The following is a 21,903-nucleotide window of genomic DNA, read 5'->3' on the forward strand; positions in this document are numbered from 1 at the left end:
GATCAAAGCACCGTTTTTCGGGTCAGCAGTAGAACTCTGTAAACACCGCAGCACCGAAGCGGCGGTTGTTGTAAGCACAACAGCCAGTGCGCCGGAGAATTGACGATCAGGATATTGTTCGGTCCTCATGTCTTCAGTGCAAAGAAGAGAATACTGCTGACCTTGTGGTGGCACCTAGCAGCCCTGCCAAGAAAAGGCCACGTAGCGTTGCAACGCTGGAAAGGCTTTGTTTTATGTAGTACGGTACAATCTGAAACATAAAGTGGTGTTTACAGCAGCTTAAAAACCAAGCAGACTACAATAATCACACGCTTTATTCTACCTTTCTGAATACGTTCTCTGCTGATAAAATCTACATCAAATAAAAGGATATAATTCTCGCAGATTGTTCAGTATTCGGGGGTCAATAATATGTGAACCAGCGAGCGCATCAGTGTATTGCGGGTTTTCTTGTCATCATCTTCATCAGCGTGTCTACGCACACTGCAGGGGCAAAGCCTCTCTCTTGTTTAGCCAATAAAACCGATATTTTGCTTGATGATGATCCTCTGCTTTATCCCCGTAAACTTATACTCTCATCTGTTCACACAACTGTCTTCCGCCACCTTGCGCAGTCTGACAAAAACAAACAGCCTTTGCTATACCATCTTACCCAACACCATTTTGTGGCGTCCCTGCTCGTCTGCCTATCGCTTAAGGCCCAGCAAGCCTTGGGGCAGAAAGCCAAGCGGTGGCTTCAACCAATCGAATCTCAGTATAGTGTCAGGACATTATATAGTCCCTAAGGAGTCCTAAGAAGGTCAACACACCTCTATTCCTTAAACAAATGACCTTCGCCACCAACGCCACGATCTTGACGTCTCTTGACTACACAAGTCTGTTGAAGTTTCTCGTGCTTTAAGCTACGCGTTGCGAGATGAATCAACGCATTTGCGCATATCGCAATGTTATGAATACTGCCTATATCGTGGATTTACGAGGCACTTCGAGCACGCTGGCACCCGAAATGTAGCTCAGGATGATTTCGCTAAATCTAGCTACGCACTGCGGTTCAACAAAGTGGCCATCGTAAGCAGCGACTGTCATCGTATTTCTCTGGGCTAATGCGGCTCTTCACTACAGCTTACTCAGTCATAGGAGCTCATATTTAGAGCTTTATACATTGTCACAACACTGGGTAGGTGACAAAACAATAACGATTGAAGTTTCTGAACATGACGCCTGTACCGAGTCTTTCTGCGAAGGTGGTTCAAGCTCTGGCATTATTGGGTCATAGAATGTACTGAACTACCGCTTAGTACGCATGCGTTCAATTACGGCAGCAATAGAGGCTTTTGTTTTGCGTACTAAGACCAAAAAGTCATCTACAGGTAGGTTCTGTTTCATTAATAAGCTCATCATATGCAGCTGTCATTGCAGCCGCAGAGTTTGCGCTAATCGAAACTTGCAACAACACCCATGTAACAAAAAAAAATGACTTGAGGCACCTCACAACCCTGCTTTTCTTCCAAAAGATTCTGCTTCTTGTTTTCTTGGACTCGGCCGTCTCCTCAAAGTGGGTCTTTTTGGCCCACACTCTCTGTTTTCCAATATACAAATTAAAAACGATGCACCACCTCTCCCGAAGTTCAACACCTTAAATAAGGGACTGAACGTGTCTCGAAACGTCGGGTAAATAGAGTGTTTTTTTTTTTGTAGGAACAATGGCGTAATATGAAAACGGTTTTTGTTATACCCCTCAAAGCACTCACCTGATCGTAGCTGCTGATTTCCCCAATGACATAGGGGTCACAGTCCCTGTACCACTGTATCAGGTACACAGCCGCGATTGCAATCAACAGGAAAAAGAACAGGACGAAGGCTGCTCCAGTAATGGCTATTCTGAAACAAAGGACAAGTACGTATTTTCGAACATATTTAGTCAGATTAATGTCACTGCGGTGTCGATAGACTTACGTTTTCGCGGAACGTAGGTTCCTCGCCGCCATGTATCGCTGGACAACCATCTGGTCAAACCCCATGCGCACCATTATGTACGGCAGGCCCCCGATGAGGCAGCTCCAAAAGTTGTCATCACTAGTGATGTCTAAATTCATTCTGAAAGTATGTGGCAACCTCTTTGATAACCTTAAGCACTTACAACTTCGGGACGCTCTTAATAATTATCTCCTTCTACGCTACATCACGACCACTTGTTGCTCATCATATTCATTGCAAAGCTGTGCGATAGAATGAACAGTATCTACCTACAAATTAATTTGTAGTTGTTGGCACTGCTGTCAGTGTTAGCGTGAGTGTCGGTGACGATGTTGTTGAACTTGAACGATAAATAAGCGTTGCCGAAAGCGAAAATTTTAGAGGCACGGCATTAAAAGAAAAATATAGGTTATTCTGGTCCCATAGAGAACCAAGGCCAGCATTTCTGCTTGGCAACCAGATTCTCAACCGCGAAGACGTGCCAGTATTTGAAACTGCTTCTTTAACAGCGGGAGCAGTCTCTTTATTGCATAAAATACTGCATGGTAGTATCGTAGATTCATGCGAAATGTCCAAACATGCGACTTGCACAATTAGTGGGTGGTTCGAAGTTTCTCGCCAATACAAAGTGTGCAGAAGCGTGAATGTTCGTTGCATTTTACGGACGCGAAGTGGTTATCCTCGCAATGAGAAAAAAGAAGAACTGTGATGTACTGGGCATTTGACAACGTTACTTTGTGTAGGCATTCTGATATACTGAGAAAAGCGATGATGGTTAAGTGCAAAAACATTCCTTTCTGTACGGCAATGTAACAAAATGTTTCCAAAAGAAACATTTTGTCCCTGTGGCACTTCCGCTGGCGGAAATTTTCAGAGCCTGCCACTACGACGTCCCTTATCGTGATATAGCATCCGGGACATAAAACTCCAGACAATAGCATTATTGGTTTTGCACACAAATAACCAAATATATAGGCTGCAAATCCAATCACAATTTGTTTAATTTGAGTTTTTGTTGACCTAGATATAAAAACCAGCTCCACTTCACGAACTCTGTCGAAACTTCAAAGCTTATGCCTTTGTGGCAGTTTGGGCTAGTTGGCATGACATGGCGATAGTAATAGCGTGAGAACAGAATGACGACAAAGAGAGACTATCCTGCAGACCAATAGGACAGAGCTGAGGCAGGAACAGGATTCCAGAACCACCAATACAGAGCGTGAAAGGATAGCCGTTGTTCCGTACAAACACCAGTTATCACAGAGGCTCAAGAAAATCTGAAAACTTGCGGGAGTTCGTGTGCTGTTCTCTGCACCATTCAAGTTAATCAGTTTCACCAAATCTACAAACCCCCTGAAAATGCGCTCATCGACTGAATGCAGAATTAAGCATAGAAACAGGTATGTGGCATGCTCCCGGGAAGTTTTCTATAGGACCCCCCTTTTCTTCGGTGCTTGTAATGTCGGAAGCCGGTTGGTGTCTGCACGATCGACTGAGAAAACACGCTAACAATGTTAGAAACGGGAAAGATGGTTTTCTTACTCGGCACTGCACTGAGTTGCACTGTGTGCCCCCTTTCAAAGACACAGTGGCACTATATAAGCACAGGGATGAGCGCACCCGAGTTACCGTCGAGGCCGCGCAGATGGCACGCGAAGAAGTGTCATGCATTAGCAAGCCATTCGTGTGTATCTGTTCAAGAAGGAACTAAGGTTCCTTGAAGAAGATGATAGTTATAGCGCGAGACCAGAACGGCGACAAAGAGACAAGAAGGACATGACAAAACACGTCTTTCTTGTCTCTTTTTCGTCGTTCTGTTCTCGCGCAATGACTATCGTCATGTCATACCAACTAGCCCTAGCTGCCACACTTTTAATTTCCTCGAAGGTTTGGGTGCGCGCAAGTAGTTATATTACTTTTACTTTTACTTTTCTGTTTCTTTTCCTTATAGACTTTCCTTCGCCTTTTTCTGGGCTTTTATTTTTTTCCCTTACTCTAGCATTGCCCTTTGTGCCACATGGTTTTTGTCACATGGTTTACTGTCTCCTCTATATGTTTCGTGCTCTGCGCAATAAACTCAGTTGCAAGTTAGTGCTCGTGTCCTTTTTTTCTCTTCATCATCGTTCTGTTCTCACGCTATAACTATCCTTATGCCTGTCATTGAACAGGCCATAGCACCCTTCTATATTATTTTAGGTCTTCTGATCATTCATGCTTGGCCTCGGGCTTCCTTGTGCGGAGATTGGAGTTGGCTTGGCGTCGACATGCTTCTCCTCGCGTAAACTTTTGCGGGCGCTCACGTCAGTCGGTTTCTTTATCTGGAGAATGAGAAATGCCCACCATTCTGAAAGCTTAAGCGCCTGAACATGGACACGGAAATGCTATTTCACACTCCATTGCACTTCACCTTCACCTCTCCCTGGTGGGCTTCTCTAAGATTTCTCCCTCGACATTCTCCCCTCCCGCCCTCACCTCTATCAGCACGGAGAGCTCTCCCTTTTTTACATAGACTCGTTCTGGCCACAGTATGAACTCCTGCGATCAGCGCTACCACAACCGAAGATTCGAAAACCTCCACTATAGATCACCTTCGTTGTTAAAAATAGTTCATAATGGCCCTGGAATACGGCACGTACGGAGAGCCATCGAGCATTGTATAGCTCTTCATCGAAGAAAGTATGTGCAGTCATATGCGGCGCATTGAGGAGAACTGCTGTATTGCTGACTAAACAAAACATACAACCAATCTACGTGTGAACTAAATCGATTGCTCTCGTGGCGATCAGTTAAAAGAAACCGCCAAATACAGTTGGTGTCCAGACATGGGGACATTGTGCCTTGAGAGGATATCCTGCGTGAATCGAGCAGCCTGGTGGACTTCACAACTCTATTTTAACTGTATATATTATATTGCAGGCAATTACGAGCTCTAACCAACGCAATTATACGTGGTATGTCTATACGCCGAATGAGGCACTACGTAGCAAGGCTCAAAACGATATCATATCTTGCGCTATTGTATGGTCTTCAGAGGTGATATGTAGAACCACAAAAAGAAGTTTGAAGGAATAGACACCAAAAAGTTTTGTCTTTTGAAAGTAACAGCAGAAATGCATTTATTTATTTATTTATAGTCTACACAATATCCGCAAGGAGATAGGTTACTTAATTTGACCTAGCGAAATTGATAATTTTTTAATTATGCAACAGATAATTGTGCAGTTTTCTGCGCATGCAAGCTTCATGCGTTGTTTTGCAATTAAAAAACTTACCTGAACATGTACTCTGTGACGTTCATGTCCGTTATGGGCCTCAGCGTTGGAGTTACGTGAAGGGAGTCATAAACTACCTTTGCTATGATAGTGACTGGCGATAAAAACATCACTAGTGCTTGAACACAGTCTGCCCAAACCACGCCACGAAGTCCACCCTACAACAAAGTAAAATACGATGTAGGTGGGTTTTGAAAGCTCAATATAAATGGGAGAAAAAACACAAAACAGGTTCTATCTCCCTACTTCTGATAATAGCGATGAATACCACTTTTTTTTTAGTATTCAATCTGTATATTCTGTAATATAAGGTGCTGAAATGACTATTCTGTCTAGAGAATAGCATATTTTTGTTATAATATTGCACACTGTTCTGTGTAACTGTTCTTGCTGTATTCAGAGAAATTTATCGTTGTAACGTGTAAATAAAAAAGACAGAAGCACCTATGTGGGCCAAAGGTGGACTGGCAAAACATTATACAATGGAAATGTTTAGATTTCAGTTTATATGAATACTAAATCAGCTGTTTAAGTGTTTTGTCTGGAGCATTTGCTTATGTTGTGCTCATGTGCAATAAGTCTTGTTTATCTATATACGTTCTGTGTTTGTGTTTTACTGACCTTTTTAAATGTTTAGCTTTGTGTATGCCCTTATGTAGTACTAGATCTGCTCACCTGATCGCATACGTGAAGCTTTGTGAATAATGTTGTATGATTTTGCTTTGACTGCACATGCAGTTTTCCATGGCTTGTTGTACTTTGTTGTGGGTTTCTTTTCTTCTTGTCTCGTTCTTAATTGACATATGCTGTAGCCTGTCCCGACATAATGGCACCATGCTCTCCTATTCCACATTTGAAGCATAAAAATCGTCGTAAACTTTTGTCATCTTTTACATTGCTCGTATTCTTTTTATTTTTCGCGATCTGCTGCATGCACGTGTAGGAACGCCTTTACGGGAACTTGCTCTTCATTTCGAATGAAGACTAATATGTGGCTTAACGTCCTAAAACCACCGTAAAATTATAAGAAACGCCGTAGTGGAAGGCTTTGAAACTTCTGACCACCTGCGGTTAATTACTGTGCACCCAAATCTGAGCAAACGGGCCTACACCATTCTCGCTTGCATCGAAAATGCAGCCGTCGAGGCCGGGATTGGATACTGCCACATGCTGGTCAGCAGACGAGTACCTTAGCGTTTAGACCACCGCAGCGGGGCCACTTCAAATGAAGGGTGCCCTGTTAAAAAATTTAGAGAAATAGCTCGACAGTGCAGGCGCTTTAGGGAATAGAGATCACATTTGTCACGGTCATCTAAATCGGTTTGCCTGCGAAAATGCATAGCCTCAGTTCATTCGACAGTGCTTGCAAACACGGGCCCAATAAGGAAGACAGCACACTACAAAGGCCTGTGTTTGCAGACGCTGCCTCTTCAAAATGAATGCGTTCTGACTAGCTAAGCTCTCACATATTTTCAGTCACAATTATTATAATCATACCTCGAATTTGACATCCCGAAACCACGATATGACTATGAGAGACGCCTTAGTGGACGATTCCAGATATTGCGACCGCGTGGGGTTCTTAAACGCTCCTAAATCTCAGTACACGGGTCAAATATTTTCGCCTCCAATAAAATGTAGCTGTTGCAGCCGGAGTTTGATGCCACAATGTTTGGGTTAGCACTCTAGCGCCATAACCACTAGATTAACATGGCGGGGTGTTATCAGTTAGTTATATCAAGTGGCACGTTACATGTGGCATTTCTTTATTTGCAGAGTGCATGATTCATGCAAGAACTCTATTCATTGCTCTACATTTTCGAACCTGCTTATTGTTGCCAGGCGCGTACTACGATCCCCGTGCAAGATGAAAAAAAAAACATTAAGACAGAAAACAAAAGCGACATTAAAACAAACCCGGGACCCGATATGAACAAGATCATGAAACAGCTTCAAGTAATTGCAGATGACATAAAAGAAATAAAAGAAGAACGTTTAAAATCTATTGAAGCAAAACTTGAGCTAGTAACGTTACTGGAAAACAAGATCACGTCCTGTGTCTCCCAAGTAACCAATCTTCAAAAAACCGTTCAATACTTGGAGTTAAAAATAGACGACTTAGAAACCCGGTCTAGAAGGTCAAACTTAATTGTGTATGGCGTACCGGAGGAGGCAGACGAACACTTCGAAACCCTCGAACAAACTATAAGTGGGCAGATACTTAAGAACATACTAAAGATCAAACATGTTCCAATAGAAGGAATCCACAGGATAGGAAAACCAAACGTTAAAAAACCTAGACCAGTGATGCTGAAACTCCTCGACTTCCGAGACAAAGTAACCATTCTTAGAAACTGCACGAAACTAAAGAGCACCACTTTCTCTGTCGGAGAGGACTTCTCAAATAGAGTAAGATACATCAGAAAAAAGTATTTCTGGTCTATGACAAGTTAAAAGTGAATGAAGATCTGTACCGATGGGATGACGATACAAATGATATTGTGCTCGTAAGCGCTGGCCGTCACACCATCAACCATGAAAAAAACGACGAAGCGGAAGCATCAGGCGAGCCACAACGCCGCAGCCAACGAAAGAAATAACATTTCTTACCATAAACACCCGCAGCATGCTTCAAAAATTAGTACCGCTTGAATCCTTTCTTCTTGGAATTGAACCTGACTTCGTAGCTTTAACAGAGACGTGGCTGACAAATGAGATAAAGGATTTTGAGGTAACACCCCCCAACTACGTCATCATTCGTAAAGATAGGCAGACATGCGGGGGAGGTGTGGCCATCCTACTTAAAAAAGAGCTTTCCTTTGAAATACTTCCTGAGGTTATCGGAGTCGAGGCAATATTTTGCAAGCTTCTCTTCACTTCTCGCCCAGTAATTGTTGGCTGCGTTTATCGCAGCCCATCTTCAGACAAGGATAGCTTGCAGGCATCGCACACGTATATGCATCGGTATGTACTCGGAGCCAGGCTAATTTTGCTCGGCGACTTTAACTTACCCGATATAAACTGGCGAACAATGCAACACAACAGCGCATGCACGGATGTGCTCTTTGACATTATGTTGACATTTAATCTGTCCCAAATCGTAAAACAGCCTACTCGTATCCAAGGTTGCTGTTCTAATATACTCGACTTGGTGTTTTTAAGCGATCATTTTCCTGCAGATAATGCACAGGTTGAAATTCTTGAGGTCATATCAGACCACGAAGTTATTCAGGGCTCCGTTTCTATAGTTGACATCCCTATACCGTCCAACTCCTTTTCTGCCTATCTTGACTTTAACCATGCCGATGACACCAGTATACTTGCTCATCTTTTCCATGAACTTGCTTCATTTGAACTACTTGCGACTGACTCAAACACAAATGTGGAAATACTATGGGCAAGCTTCAAATCAGTCGTAACACATTGCGTTATTAACTATGTGCCATCTAAAACAAAGATAACACGAAAACATAATCCCTGGATAACGCGTGAAATTATTCATTGCAAGCGTAAAGTAAAGCACCTCAGCAAAACTTTGAAGGCAAAACCTACTCCACAAATTCGGAACAAGTTAAGTCAAGCTATTACTAAGATGAAATCCCAAATAAAAATATCCAAAGCAAACTATTTTACAAGTACGCTACCCAACTTTTTGAAAACGTCTCCCCAGAAGTTCTGGAACTACCTTAATCCCAAAAACCGTATTAGGCCCACGGCCCCGAAAGAAAGCAAAGATAAAGCAAACTCGCTAAATAACTATTTCCAATCTGTTTTCAAGATTCATGATGGAAATGTGCCTGATGTTGACATTCGCAACACCCGACATATTGAACCACTTGTTGTGACAGAGTCCGGAGTGCTTAATTTGTTGCTAAAATTAGATACTAAGAAGGGTGCCGGTCCCGATAACTTGCCAAATGAATTTATTAGGCGATATGCTGAATGGGTAGCCAAATACTTGTGTATACTTTTCAATAAGTCTCTATCAACCTGTTTCCTCCCCCAAGAATGGAAAATCGCAAAAGTAGCCGCTGTTCATAAATCTGGTAGTGAGGCTGACCCTTCGAATTTCAGACCCATTTCACTAACCAGCACAACTTGCAAACTACTGGAACACATTATTCTTAAACATCGAACGTTGTACCTTGACCAGAATCACATCTTATTGCCACTACAGCACGGTTTTCGCAAAGGACTATCTACAGTTACCCAACTGGTTGAACTGATTCACGACATCTCCCTCATTGTAGACTGTATAAAACAAACTGATTTAATTCTATTAGATTTCTCAAAGGCGTTTGATCGGGTGCCACACAAAAAACTTATAAAAAAATTAGAAGCAACGATAAGCGAAGGCCCACTTACTGACTGGATCGACAATTATCTGAGTAACCCAACACAGTATGTGCAAGTCAATCGCGAAAGTTCTACCATAGCCAACGTTGCGTCAGGTGTACCACAGGGCAGTGTTTAGGCCCCCATTTTATTTTTGATTTTCATTAATGATTTACCTGCTGGCATTGGGGTTAATGTGAGGCTTTTCGCCGATGATTGTATACTTTACCAGGAAATTAACGCCCCAGAAGATCATGTAAAACTGAACAATGCCTTGCAGTTCATATCTAAGTGGTGTGCTCTTTGGCAAATGCCCCTAATGTTAAAAATCTGCTCTCTTGAGGATAACAAGAAAAAAGCAAGTATCTGAATTTGTTTACGTTATAAATAACTCTCCACTTCAGGTAGTGACTGAACACAAATATCTGGGATTAACTTTAACGCAAGATTTTAGATGGGATATCCACGTTAGTCATGTCACATCAGCTGCATTAAAACGGCTGTTTTTCCTTCGTAAAAGTCTCGCTTCCGCGCCAGCTGAAACGAAACTTCTAGCCTACAAAGCATTCGTCAGACCTGTCTTAGAATATGCAAACGTCGCGTGGTTTTCCTTTACAAACAATCTCATAAATGCCCTAGAACGAATACAACGAAAAGCGATAAGATTTGTCTATAACAAGTACAGAATAACTGACTCACCCACAGAACTTTTAAAAAGAGCAGGTCTCTTAACAATAAAAAGCCGCGCTAATGTGGCACGTCAAATATTCCTGTATCAGTTAGTTCACAAACAGCTAAACATAGACAGTCCAAAGTACATGTCATTTAAAGAAACAAGGCCAACACGACAAAAGCATTCTCAGACACTGAATGAATATCAGTGCCGGACGGACTGTCTGAAATATTCTTTTTTTCCACAAGCAATTCGCGAGTGGAATAACTTGCCAATGAGTATAAAAAACATTCAATCATTGGAAACCTTTTTATCCCTGCTTGAATGTTATTTATTGTCTTCAGAATTGACGAATTCTGTTTTTTTTTCTTGTCCACTGTTTGAAGTGCTCTCTATTCTTTTTTTCAGTACTAGCTGGAATTGATGTCCTATGCTACTGAATGTATTTTGGTGGTACTGATGTAGTCATCAAATGTATTTCTGTCGGCTTTGTCTCACTCGTTATTATAATAATTCAGTGAGTACCCTCTGTATAAATCTTGCCCTTTCACAATGTATGTGCCCTTCGTGCAATAATCCCTATTTGGTATTGGCAGTATATGTAAATAAATAAAATAAATAAATAAAAGTTACGAGCACTACAAGCGCCAACAACGATTTATATCAGATTCATTACCCTTTTCAGAGAAGATTGCTCTGAATTCCTGAGGGTGTTACATGTGAATAATGGCACGCATGACGGCAATCGGGCAGGCGCAAGCTGGAGTCAACGTGGGATAAGATTGATGCGGTCACTATGCTGACTGCCTGTCCACGTGTCTCTAATTTAGCGCTCTATGTAAGTCTATTAAACGCCGGCAGCTATCTGTATTGTCGGTCTTATGTCTTGAAGTGTCGATCCTTGTATTGAGACGCCCCTGATACGTCAAATAAAGCAGTTAGCCTCAGCTATATAGTTTGCCTGGTTCCCGTCTTTCTTTTTCAAGACAAAACAATGGAGACGATGATGTTGGAAATCGGACTACAGATATAACGCCCACCACATTGAAGAACAGCGGCGAGAGTCTGATTCACCTGCTGGAGTTTTCACCGAAGAAGTATTACTTCGAAGTCTACCTGAAACGCTTAGAGGCATTCGTAAACCGCTAACAAGATAGGCAAGGAGACGAAGCAGCGGATGTTCCCGACACTAACAGGAGATGCCGCGCTTACCACGCTTAAAAGTCTGAATTTTCTGGAGACTCCCGTAGAAGCCAGCTACAAAGATGTTGTGGAGACTCTGTGAAATCATTACGCGCCCAAGCGTACTGTGCTAGTGGAACGGTACAAGTTATATTGGAGAGGCCAACGCCCATGATGAAGGCATCAGTGACTTCGTCGTGGAACTCAAGAAGATGGCAGCCATTTGCAACTTCAGGACGGTTCTTAAAGAGGCAATTCAGGACTGCTTACTCACGTGGGACTACACAACAACGCCATTCTGTGGAAGCTGTTTGTGATGGAAGACTAGGAGCTCACCTTCTAAATGGCTTACAGTGTGGCACTGGGAGTGAAAGCAGGACAAATACAGAACAAGAAAGGCCATAGCAAAGACGTGACCAACAGCGCCTGGGCCACTAAAGATGACGTCAACTAGCAATGGCAATCTTAAGCACAAGGTAAAAAGAACGTTCTGCCTTAAAGGGCTAAGGTTGCCTCCACTAGATGTGGTAGCTCACACGTGTCGAAGAAGTGTCCGCATGAGGATAGCAAATTCTTTAAATGATGATCGAAAACAGGACACTTGGCCAAAATGTGCAGAACTAAAATTATACCTGTGACAAATGCAGATGCTACCAGTGATGAAACTCTCGTTTAGAGGAGAAATGACGCCTAAGGTGAGGGCGTACAATGTGAGCATACTGATAGACGATAGACAGGTCGGGATGTAGGTCGTCATGGGAGCTGCAGTTCGATAATGAGAGAAAAATGACTGCGGAAATTGTTTCTGCTCAAGTACCGTAGAAAGACTTACGCAAGGTCAACAGCCTACAATGTAACTTTGATTACAGTGACCGGAAGAGTTGGTGTGCTTGTAACGTATGAAGAGAAGGACCACACTTTGCTGTTGATCAATGCGCAAAACGTTAAGGAGAGTGTCATGCCAAATTTCATGGGTCAAGATTTGTTATGCCAAGTTAGGTTGAACTGGTAACTGGTACTGACGGAAAATACAGTAAGAACTGAAAGGCTTCGGCGGGATAAAAGGTTTGAAAGGAAGCTTGGTGCTAAAGGACGCTGCCCAGCCCATTTTCGCAAAACGAGGCCAGTGCTTTACGCACTGCATGACAGCGTGAAAATGAAGCTTAGAAATTCAGAACAGGCTTACATCATCTACCGAGTCCAACGAAGAGACGAGGCGACGCCCTCGTAATAAATTTTGAAAGGCGACAAAAGTGTGAGACCTTGCGTTGGCTAACGTGTGAGTATAAACCCGCACCTTAAGATAGCTCTCTGTCCGCTTGCCTTGTCTGCAGATAATTTTGCGACGGAAGGAGGAGGTGCAGTTTTAACTGTTTTTGGAATTATCAAAACTATGTCTGCTACTGGAGCTAGTTCAAAGATTTCAACAAATTCTCAAAGTGAACACGCACATCGGCTTGTTTCGATTCAAACGTCGTCGTCCGTACGGCATGGCAAACGCCCCTGCGGCGTCTGTCTATGAAGGATCAAGTCCTAAAAGAAATTCTGGGGACCGCGTGCTACAATGACGACCTTCTGACTGCCGGCAGAACTCGAGAAGAATGGGCGAAAAACGCGGAGCGTGTTCTAGAGCAGCTTAAGAAGCATGACATTTGCGCTAAAGCCGAGAAATGCATTTTTTTCACGGCAGCGTTAAGTATCTAGAGCATGAGATTAGCAGTGCACGACTGAAGCCGAGAAAAGGAAAGGTTAAGGCCACCTTGAAAACGCCTGAACCTAACAATGTGGACGCGCTACGAGCTTTCTTAAGACTTTTGAACTTTTACGGAATGTTCTTGCAATGTCTGGCCGAAACACTAGAGCCAATGCGCAAACTGCTCAGGAAAGAAAATCTAATGGAACTGGTTCCCAGAATGCAAATATTATTATGTGGTGTTTTACGTCCCAAAATCACCATATGATTATCAGAGGCATCGTAGTGGACGAATCCGAAAGCCTAAGAATGCAATGAAAGCTTTCAATGTTGCGAAAAAACTTTCATGTAGGGACGGGGTTATCGAGCTGTATGATGTAGCAAAACCACTGAAACTAACATGTGATGCGTCAGTGAAGTGCGTATAGCTGCCGTAATCTGTCATGTGGCCAATGGGTGAGAGAGACCGGTGGCATACGCTTCTCCAACGCTAAATACAGCTGAAAGGAACTACGCCCACATTGAAATAGAATGGCTGGCAATCGTGTTCGGTCTTCAGAAGTTTCATATATATCTGTATGGCAGACAGCTTATTATTGTCACGGATCATCAGCCGCTCACCTACATTTCCGACCGAGAGAAATATGCAAGTTCCATTGCAGCAGCAAGGATCGACCACTGGTCTAATCTGCTTGCCAGTTATCAGTATATAATTGAGTGCTGGAAGGGTGCCTTGTTGCTGAAGGCTTTGCTTACTTTGGAAAGACGCCAAGTTTGGCTGCTTTGGTGATACAGCTCCCTCTATCAGAATTTCGTGGAAAGGGCTGGGCCCTTGGGGATTCTCTCCCCTCCCTGGATACCGGCTCTGGGATATTTTTTGTTAGCTAATTCTTCTGAAATATTTATTGAGGTTAATTGAAATGCATTGAATTTTTAACCATAAATCTGATCGATTCCCTACTGAAATGTTCCGTGTGCGATGTTCAATAATTACGTATGTTTCCGTAAGAATCTTATAGAAATATATGAAAAATATATGGAAACGTATGTATTCTGTATGGAAACATGGATTTATTGGGCTCGCTTACTGAACGTTTAAGTAGGAAAGGGCACCTTAGAGAGGCATATATGCATTGTGATGTAACGGGGAAGGCAACCTTTATTAGGCCCAGAAGACACGATGAAGCGACCACGCCCAAGGCACAGAACTCAGACAAGCCGAATCCCCACAGCAGATGAAGATGACGACCACTCATGATGATGAATATGTGTAAACATAGTTGATGTGCTTAATGAATGCCTACACCAACTTCTCCCCCGACGTGAAAGCGGTCATCCTGACCGCAGTTCTTGGCCGCAGTTTAAAGCGAAGAGAAACGCCGTACGAAAGGCTTCATGCGGGATACGTGGACTATTTCTGCTGCCCTGTAGCGGCGGTTCATCGGAAGAAGAACGGGTGCCATGCGATAATTCACAGGTTACGTTTGCTCCAAGACAGTGGGGACCAATAAAACGTAATTGAAACTTCTCGCACAGTCCGGGAGTGCGAATGGGTGTAAGAAGGAGGACTTCGTCGCCAGGGCTGAAAGACACGGCACGATGAAAGGCATCATATTCAAGCTTGCGATCCTGTTGCTTGGCTTCAGTATTGACGCGAGGCAGCTGGCGGCAATGAAGTAGACGAGACACGTATTCTTCACTTGAAGGAGAACATGGTTTGACAGGCACAGAGAAGAACGAAACATCGAGGAAAGAAGAGGGGAAGCGACCGCGGACGAGGTAGAACAGCAAGTAACCAGTTGTACAGAGGTATTATACGCAGAAGTGACAAATGGCAAAATGGTGTCCCAGTTTCTGTGGTCGGGTTCGATATACATCGCTATCATATCTGACAGTGTACGATGAAAGTGCTCAGTCAGGCCGTTCGTCTGAGGATGGTAACTGAAGCTTGTTTTGTGTGTAGTGTCGGATGCTTTGAGCACTTCTTCGACGAGTTCTGAAAGAAGTACTCTTTTATGGTCGCTCAGGATCACATGAGGAGCTCCGTGTCGAAGAACTATTACTCAAAGGATAAGGTCGGCCACTTCCCAAGCTGATGCAGAAGGCACGGGAGCTGTTTCGGCCAAGCGGGTCAGGTGGTCGACAGCTGTAACTATCTATCAATTGCCCGTGACAGTCATTAGAAGCGGACCATACAGGTTAATGCCAACTACCTCAAATGGTTGCAGGGGACACGGAAGCGGTTTTAATTGTCCACTTCGAGTTGATGTAGGTAGCTTTCGACGCTGACAAAGGGCGCATGAGGCAACGTACTTCGCGACACAAGTGGACAAGCCCGGCCAGTAGTAGTGACATCTTATGCGGTCATACGTTTTCTGGAAGCCCATGTGTCCAACAGACATTTCGTCGTGATATCTCTTGAAGGACTTGGGCCCAAAGAGAGCGAGGTAGAATGGGCACCCAACGTTCACCATCAGGGTGGTAGATATGATGGTACAGGACGTGGTTGTTGAGCTTGAATTGCGTCAGCTGTCGGTGACGACGGGCATTAGGAGGCCGGCAAGTCCCGTCAAGACGGTCCATGATGCGGCGACAGTAAGGGTCAGCACGTTTGTGAGATAAGAACAAACCACACTCGCTTGGGGAAGTTGGGTCCCCAGTAGCTAATGACGAAACATGTAGAAAAGAGACGGCCGAAAGCTTCTCGAGTGTGGCAGTGGCGGGTTTCTTAAGTGGCTCCGAAGAAAGCGGGCAATGCGAAAGTGCGTCAGCGTTTTGATGCTTGTTGCCCGACTTGTATGTGATCGTGAAGTCGTATTCTTGTAAGCGAAGAATACAGCGACCAAGACGGCCGGACAAGTTCTTGATTGTCGAGAGCCAGAACAAGGCGTGATGATCAGTAACCACAGTAAAGTGGCGGCCGTGAAGATAAGGTCGAAACTTTTGTATCGACCATACAACCGCTAGGCACTCCTGTTCGGTGATGGTATAATTCTTTTCGGCAGGGGTCAGTGCACGGCTTGCGTATGCGACGACTTTCTGACGTGAAGATTTGTCTCGCTGTAGGAGAATTGCACCAATGCCTCGACCACTAGCGTCTGTATGCAAGAGCGTAGGCGCGGTTTCGTCGAAATGGCAGAGGACTGGTTCCGATGTGAGTGCACACTTCAGTTAGGCAAACGCTGCTTCACATTCAGGAGACCACACAAAGGCGAAGCCTGATCCGAGCAACTTGTGCAATGGTGAAGCTGTTCAGGCGAAGTCTCGAATGAATCGGCGAAAATAAGAAGCGAGGTCGAGGAAACTGCGCAAATCTTTGGCTTTTTCAGGACGCGGGAAGTGTTGGACAGCGGAAATATTGTCAGAATCGGGACGAATACCGTCCTTGCTTACGATGCGGCCTAACACTTTAATCGTCTTGCTCGCAAAACGGCACTTCTTGGTGTTCAGCTGAAGGCCTGGGTTTGCAAGGCACGTAAGAACTTCGTCCAGTCGTTGCAAGTACTGAGGGAAGGTTGACGAGAAAATAACGATATCGTCTGCATAGCACAAGCAAGTCTTCCACTTCAAGTCTCGTAAAACTTGTCGATCATCCGCTCTAATGTTGCTGGAGCATTGAAAAGGCCGAATGGCATGATGTTGAATTCGTACAGCCCATCTGGTGTTGAAAACGCTGTCTTTTCTTTGTCATCCTTGTGCTTGGGTATTTGCCAGTAACCTGAACGCAGCTCTAGGCTTGAGAAGTACTCAGCACATTGCAGTGAATCCAAAGCATCGTCTATGCGCGGCATGGGGTAAACATCCTTGTGGGTAATCTTACTAAGTGCTCTGTAGTCCACGCAAAATCGCACGGAGCCATCTTTTTTCCTTACTAAAACAACAAGGTATGACCAAGGACTCGCGGAGGGACGTATAATGTTCTGTTGCAGCATATTGGCTACATTTTGTTCAATGATCTCACGCTCGGATGAAGAGACGCGATATGGTCGACGGCGTACGATGGAAGTGCCATCGGTCTGGATACAATGCCTAATAATGGACGTCTGTCCCAGGGATAAGGAATGGCCATCAAACAATCTCCTATGCTTTTGTAGCAACGCAAGCAACTCATCTGTTTTTGAAGAGGTCAGTTCTGGACTAATAGTCGCAGCAAGAACAGAAACGCTTGATGAACGTCCAATAGAAGGAAGGTGAGAACACGCTGGCATAAGCGGGACAACTGAGACAGGCTGAGATTCAGTAACGCAAGCCATTGTGGTGCCTTTAGGAATGAGAATTTTCTCAGACGTATGGTTTGTAGCGTAGGGAAGTCTGGAGCCATTGTATACCCGCGCTAGATTTAAAGCAAGGGCTATACCTCTTGCGAGACAGTGTGCAGATGGTTGGACAAACACGTCCCCGGAGTCGATCACATTAGAAGTGATGACAACTATCCGCTGATGACCAGGCGGTAGCTCGGTATCTTCAGCAGCGAGCAAGCGAACGGGCTTGTCATCCGCATACAGGGCATAGTCAGTTTATATCATATGAACAACATTTCCTCGACAGCAGATGGAAGCGTTCGCCGTAGGCAGAAAATCCCAGCCTAATATAAGCTGGTCGGTACACGAACTCAGCACAGCAAATTGCACAAAATGAACACCAGCTATGCAAACACGAGCGGTGCACATATCGGCAGGTCTAATGGCGTCCCCTTGATCAGCGTGCAGTGTAGGTCCATCATAAGGGGTGGTGACTTTTCGCAGACGTGAGCACAAAGAACGATCAATCACAGACAAACAAGCACCAGTATCTATTAAAGCGTCCAAGTACACACCTTCTATTAAAACAGATATCGTATTATATGGACGCACTGGAGGAATTTCTGTCTTTTCGTTCGATGCAGCTTTTCCTTCAAAAGCTGCAGAGTTTAGTTTTCCGGGCGTCGGTTGGTGAATTGCGAGACAGATCGCAATGGAGACGTGAAGCAGCGGAGGGGTGAGGGTGAGCGGCGTCTAGTAGAGCGGTAAAAAGTGGTTGGCTCAGATGGCGCAGTTGGAGACGGTGAGCGACGTAGTGGCGGATGATAAGGACGACGTTGGAAAGCGCACCAGCTTGTCCCATTATCCCGTCCGTAGGTGTCGAATCCACGACGCTCGTCCTGCTGACGCTTCCGACAGACGCGTGCAATAAGGCCCTGATAGCCGCAGTAATAACAGATTGGACGAGGCGGCTGCCACGGTGGGTGAAAGGGCTGGCTAGGCGCACTCGGAGTCAACGAAGCCAGTGGGACATGCGTCGAGTGTGCGGGCATCGGTTGTACGACGGGTGTTGAGCCAGCGAACACTTGTGCGTACGTCGGCTGGAGTCAACGTACTGGAGAGTCTACATATGCTAGCCTGGTCATGGACGCCAACTCCTTTTTGATAACGTCGCGCAAAACAGTATTAGAGGGGGGAGATAGACTCGGTGTCATTGAGAGGCCGAAAGATTGCAGCTCTTCCCGTATAATCGCGCGGATCATGGCATGCAATGAGGCATCCGTCGTGGTGGTGTTTTCAGCGCTGTCCGGCGGTAACAGTTGGGATTCAAGTTCCTTTAGGCGTTGGCACGTGGCAACAACGTGATCGACTGTAGCCGTGTTTTGAATGACCAAGGCATTGAACGCGACTATGCCGATCCCTTTCAATAGATGACGAACTCTCTCTGATTCAGACATGGACGTGCTGAAACGGTGACAGAGAGCAAGCACATCCTCTATGTACGATGTGTAGGACTCACCGCATTGTTGCTTGCGAGCATCCACTGTCTTCTTCGCGAGAGCTGAATGAACCACCGGGGTGCCGAAAATTTAGCGAAGCTGTTGCCTGAAACGTGTCCAGTCCGTAATGTCCGTTTCATGATTGAAAAACCATGTTTTCGCTACGCCTGTCAGATAGAAAGAAACGCGGGGAAGCTTGGTAGGATCATCCCAGTTGTTAGTGGAACTCGCTCGATTGAACTGGTCCAACCAATCCTCCATATCTTCACCTCGAAGTCCATCGAAGGTGGGCGACTCACGCTGGTGCACGGTGATAATCCACGATGGATAGTCCGTGGTAGCCGGGGCCATGGAGGTAGACGCAGAAGTGCCGGTTGGCTCGCCCGGAGGCATGTTACCGGACACCTGGCACAAACGACGACCGGAGCGGAGCTCCAGGAGGCAGATCGGGCTGGGAGAGGACGGAATATCGTAGAGCCCACTCCACAAATTTAGATGTAACGGTGAAGGCAACCTTTATTAGGCCCGGAAAACACGATGAAGTGACTACTCTAAGGCACAGAACTCAGAGAAGCCAAATCCCCACAGCAGACGAAGATGACGACCACTCATGATGATGAATATGTGTAAACATAGTAGATGTGCTTAATAAATGCCTACAGTATAATAAATTCCATCCCAATATTTATTTTGCACTACTCTTTCTCACGAGGAACCCTACGTCTGCCAGTCATATATTGTTATGAAGAAAGCCTTATGGTCAGGTAAGTGGGCATGATAAGTTCGACTCGCTGCACCGATGCCTAATACTGAGAGACAAGGTCCATGCAAGTGTTCCGCGAAGTCGTCACATCAATTGGATGAGCTACACTATTGAAAAACGAGATGTTTTGGCACATTTGCACTGCGAAGGTGTTGTTCGTTTTTTGTCTATTATATAACCGCCCACAACAACATTGATGGGGGTTGATACGCGGTTGTTGTGAAACGTAGAAAGTGCAAAACCTGTTCGACAAAGGCCGGGAGCAAAAAGTACAGACTTTACGGGAAAATTCTTGTCTGCATTTCGGCACCTATTTCACCAACTTCAATTTTGGTATGTGGCGGTGGCGTTGTGGTTAGAGCATCCACCGCGCATGCATAAGGTCCGTGGTTCAAATTCCGGTGCCGAGCAGTACCCAACCGGATTAAAAAATTCGCGTGGTGATGGAACTGCATTAAGAGGCCTGGGGTGCGGCCTCACCGGTAACCACCACCGGGAACACACTCCCTCATCAGAGAAGGATTGGCCACCCTGGTGCAGTATCTGGCCACTATTTTCCACATGCATACGTCAAATAACTCACGGCTCTCAATCCCCAGCAGCTGCAAGGCAACTGACCACGGCGGCGGTCAGATCTGCAACGCAGCAAAGGGTGCTAAGAATCTCTGGATCCGGACAAGCCGCCATTGGAACCTGAACTTGGCAACGTTTAACGCTAGAACCTTATCCACTGAGGGAAGTCTAGCTGTATTATTCGAGCAGCTAGAGGGTGTTAAATGGGATATAATAGAGCTCAGCGAGGTTCGGAGGACAGATGAGGCATATACGGTGCTACAGAATAGGCAAGTCCTTTGCTATAGGGGCTTGCCTGACGGAACAGAACTGGGAGTGTGGCTCCTAATCCACTGAAACATAGCTGGCAACTTAGAAGAATACTATAGGATCAATAAAATAGTGGTAGGTATTGTAACTGAACTGAATAAAAGATACAAGATGAAGGTGGTACAGGCTTACGCGCCTACATCCAGCCGTGATGACGCTTCAGTTGAAAGCTTCTATGAAAACGAGAAATCGGCAATGAGTAAGGTAAAAACGCAGTATACTATACTGATGGGAGACTTCAATGCGAAGGTAGGGAAGAAGCAGGCTGGAGACCAGGTAGTAGGAGATTATGGCATCGGTACGAGAAACGTTAGAGGAGAGCTACTAGTAGAATTCGCAGAATGCAATAATTTACGGATTTTGAATACCTTCTACCGAAAACGAGGAAACCGCAAGTGGACATGGAGGAGCTCTAAAGGTGAAAATAAGATCGAAATAGACTTTATAATGAGTGCACACCCAGGAATCGTGCAGGATGTGGAAGTGCTTGGCAAGGTACGATGCAGTGACCATAGATTGGTACGGTCTTAAATTCATATAAACTTGAAGAAGCAACGACAGAAACTGATACGCAAGAAGCCAATCAATGAGCTAGCACTGAGAGGGAAAGTACAGGAATTCAGAGTCTCGCTTCAGAACAGGTACTCGGCTCTTAGTGAGGAAACCAACCTTAGCGTTGATACAATGAATAATAATCTGACTAGTATCATTACGGAGTGTGCAGTAGAAGTTCGAGGCAGGGTAGTTAGACAGGACACTGGCAAGCTTTCCCAGGAAACGAAGAATCTCAATAAGAAGCGTGAAATCATGAAAGTCTCAAGTACAACAGACAAAATAGAACTGGCAGAGCTTTCGATGTTCATTAATAGGTGTAAGGTATGCAATGTAAGAAGGTATAACATGGAGAGATTTGAACACGTTCTGAAAATTGGAGGAAGCGTCACAGCAGTGAAGAGGAAACTTGAGATAGGCAAAAATCGGATGTATGCACTAAGGGACAAAGAAGGCAAAATAACTACCAATATGGATAGGATAGTTAAAATAGCGGAGGAGTTTTACAGAGATCTGTACAGTAGCCGGAACAACCACGACCTTAGTACTATAAGAACTAGCAGTAACCCAGACGACACCCCACCAGTAATGACAGAAGAAGTCAGAAAAGCTTTGGAGAGCAAGCAATGAGGCAAAGCTGCTGGAAGGATCAGGTAACATCAGATCTGCTGAAAGATGGAGGACAGATTGTGTTAGAAAAACTAGCAACCCTGTTTACGAGGTGTCTCCTGACGGGAAGAGTACCAGAGTTTTGGAAGAACGCTAACATCATCTTAATACATAAGAAAGGAGATGACAAGAACTTGAAGAATTACAGGCCGATCAGCTTGCTCT

At 44.7% G+C, this 21,903-nt stretch overlaps 1 protein-coding gene and 1 long non-coding RNA gene across 2 annotated transcripts in view; one reads left to right on the forward strand and one right to left on the reverse strand.

Moving 5' to 3' along the window:
• The window catches only part of LOC142767455 (uncharacterized), a 326,266-nt gene that overhangs the window by 75,091 nt on the left and 229,272 nt on the right, over positions 1-21,903 (forward strand). The gene's annotated exons all lie outside the window — the stretch shown is intronic.
• LOC119179232 (sodium/iodide cotransporter) overlaps positions 1,953-21,903 on the reverse strand; it is a 38,109-nt gene continuing 18,158 nt past the window's right edge. Inside the window, exons 5-6 of the mRNA XM_075868368.1 lie at positions 5,250-5,343; positions 1,953-2,097 (exon numbers count right to left, since the gene is read on the reverse strand). Of these exons, the coding sequence (XP_075724483.1) occupies positions 1,953-2,097; positions 5,250-5,343 (239 nt within the window). The remainder of the gene's footprint in view (positions 2,098-5,249; positions 5,344-21,903) is intronic.

This window comes from Rhipicephalus microplus, chromosome 7 (genome assembly GCF_043290135.1).
Source record: "Rhipicephalus microplus isolate Deutch F79 chromosome 7, USDA_Rmic, whole genome shotgun sequence".
Lineage (NCBI taxonomy): Eukaryota > Metazoa > Arthropoda > Arachnida > Ixodida > Ixodidae > Rhipicephalus > Rhipicephalus microplus.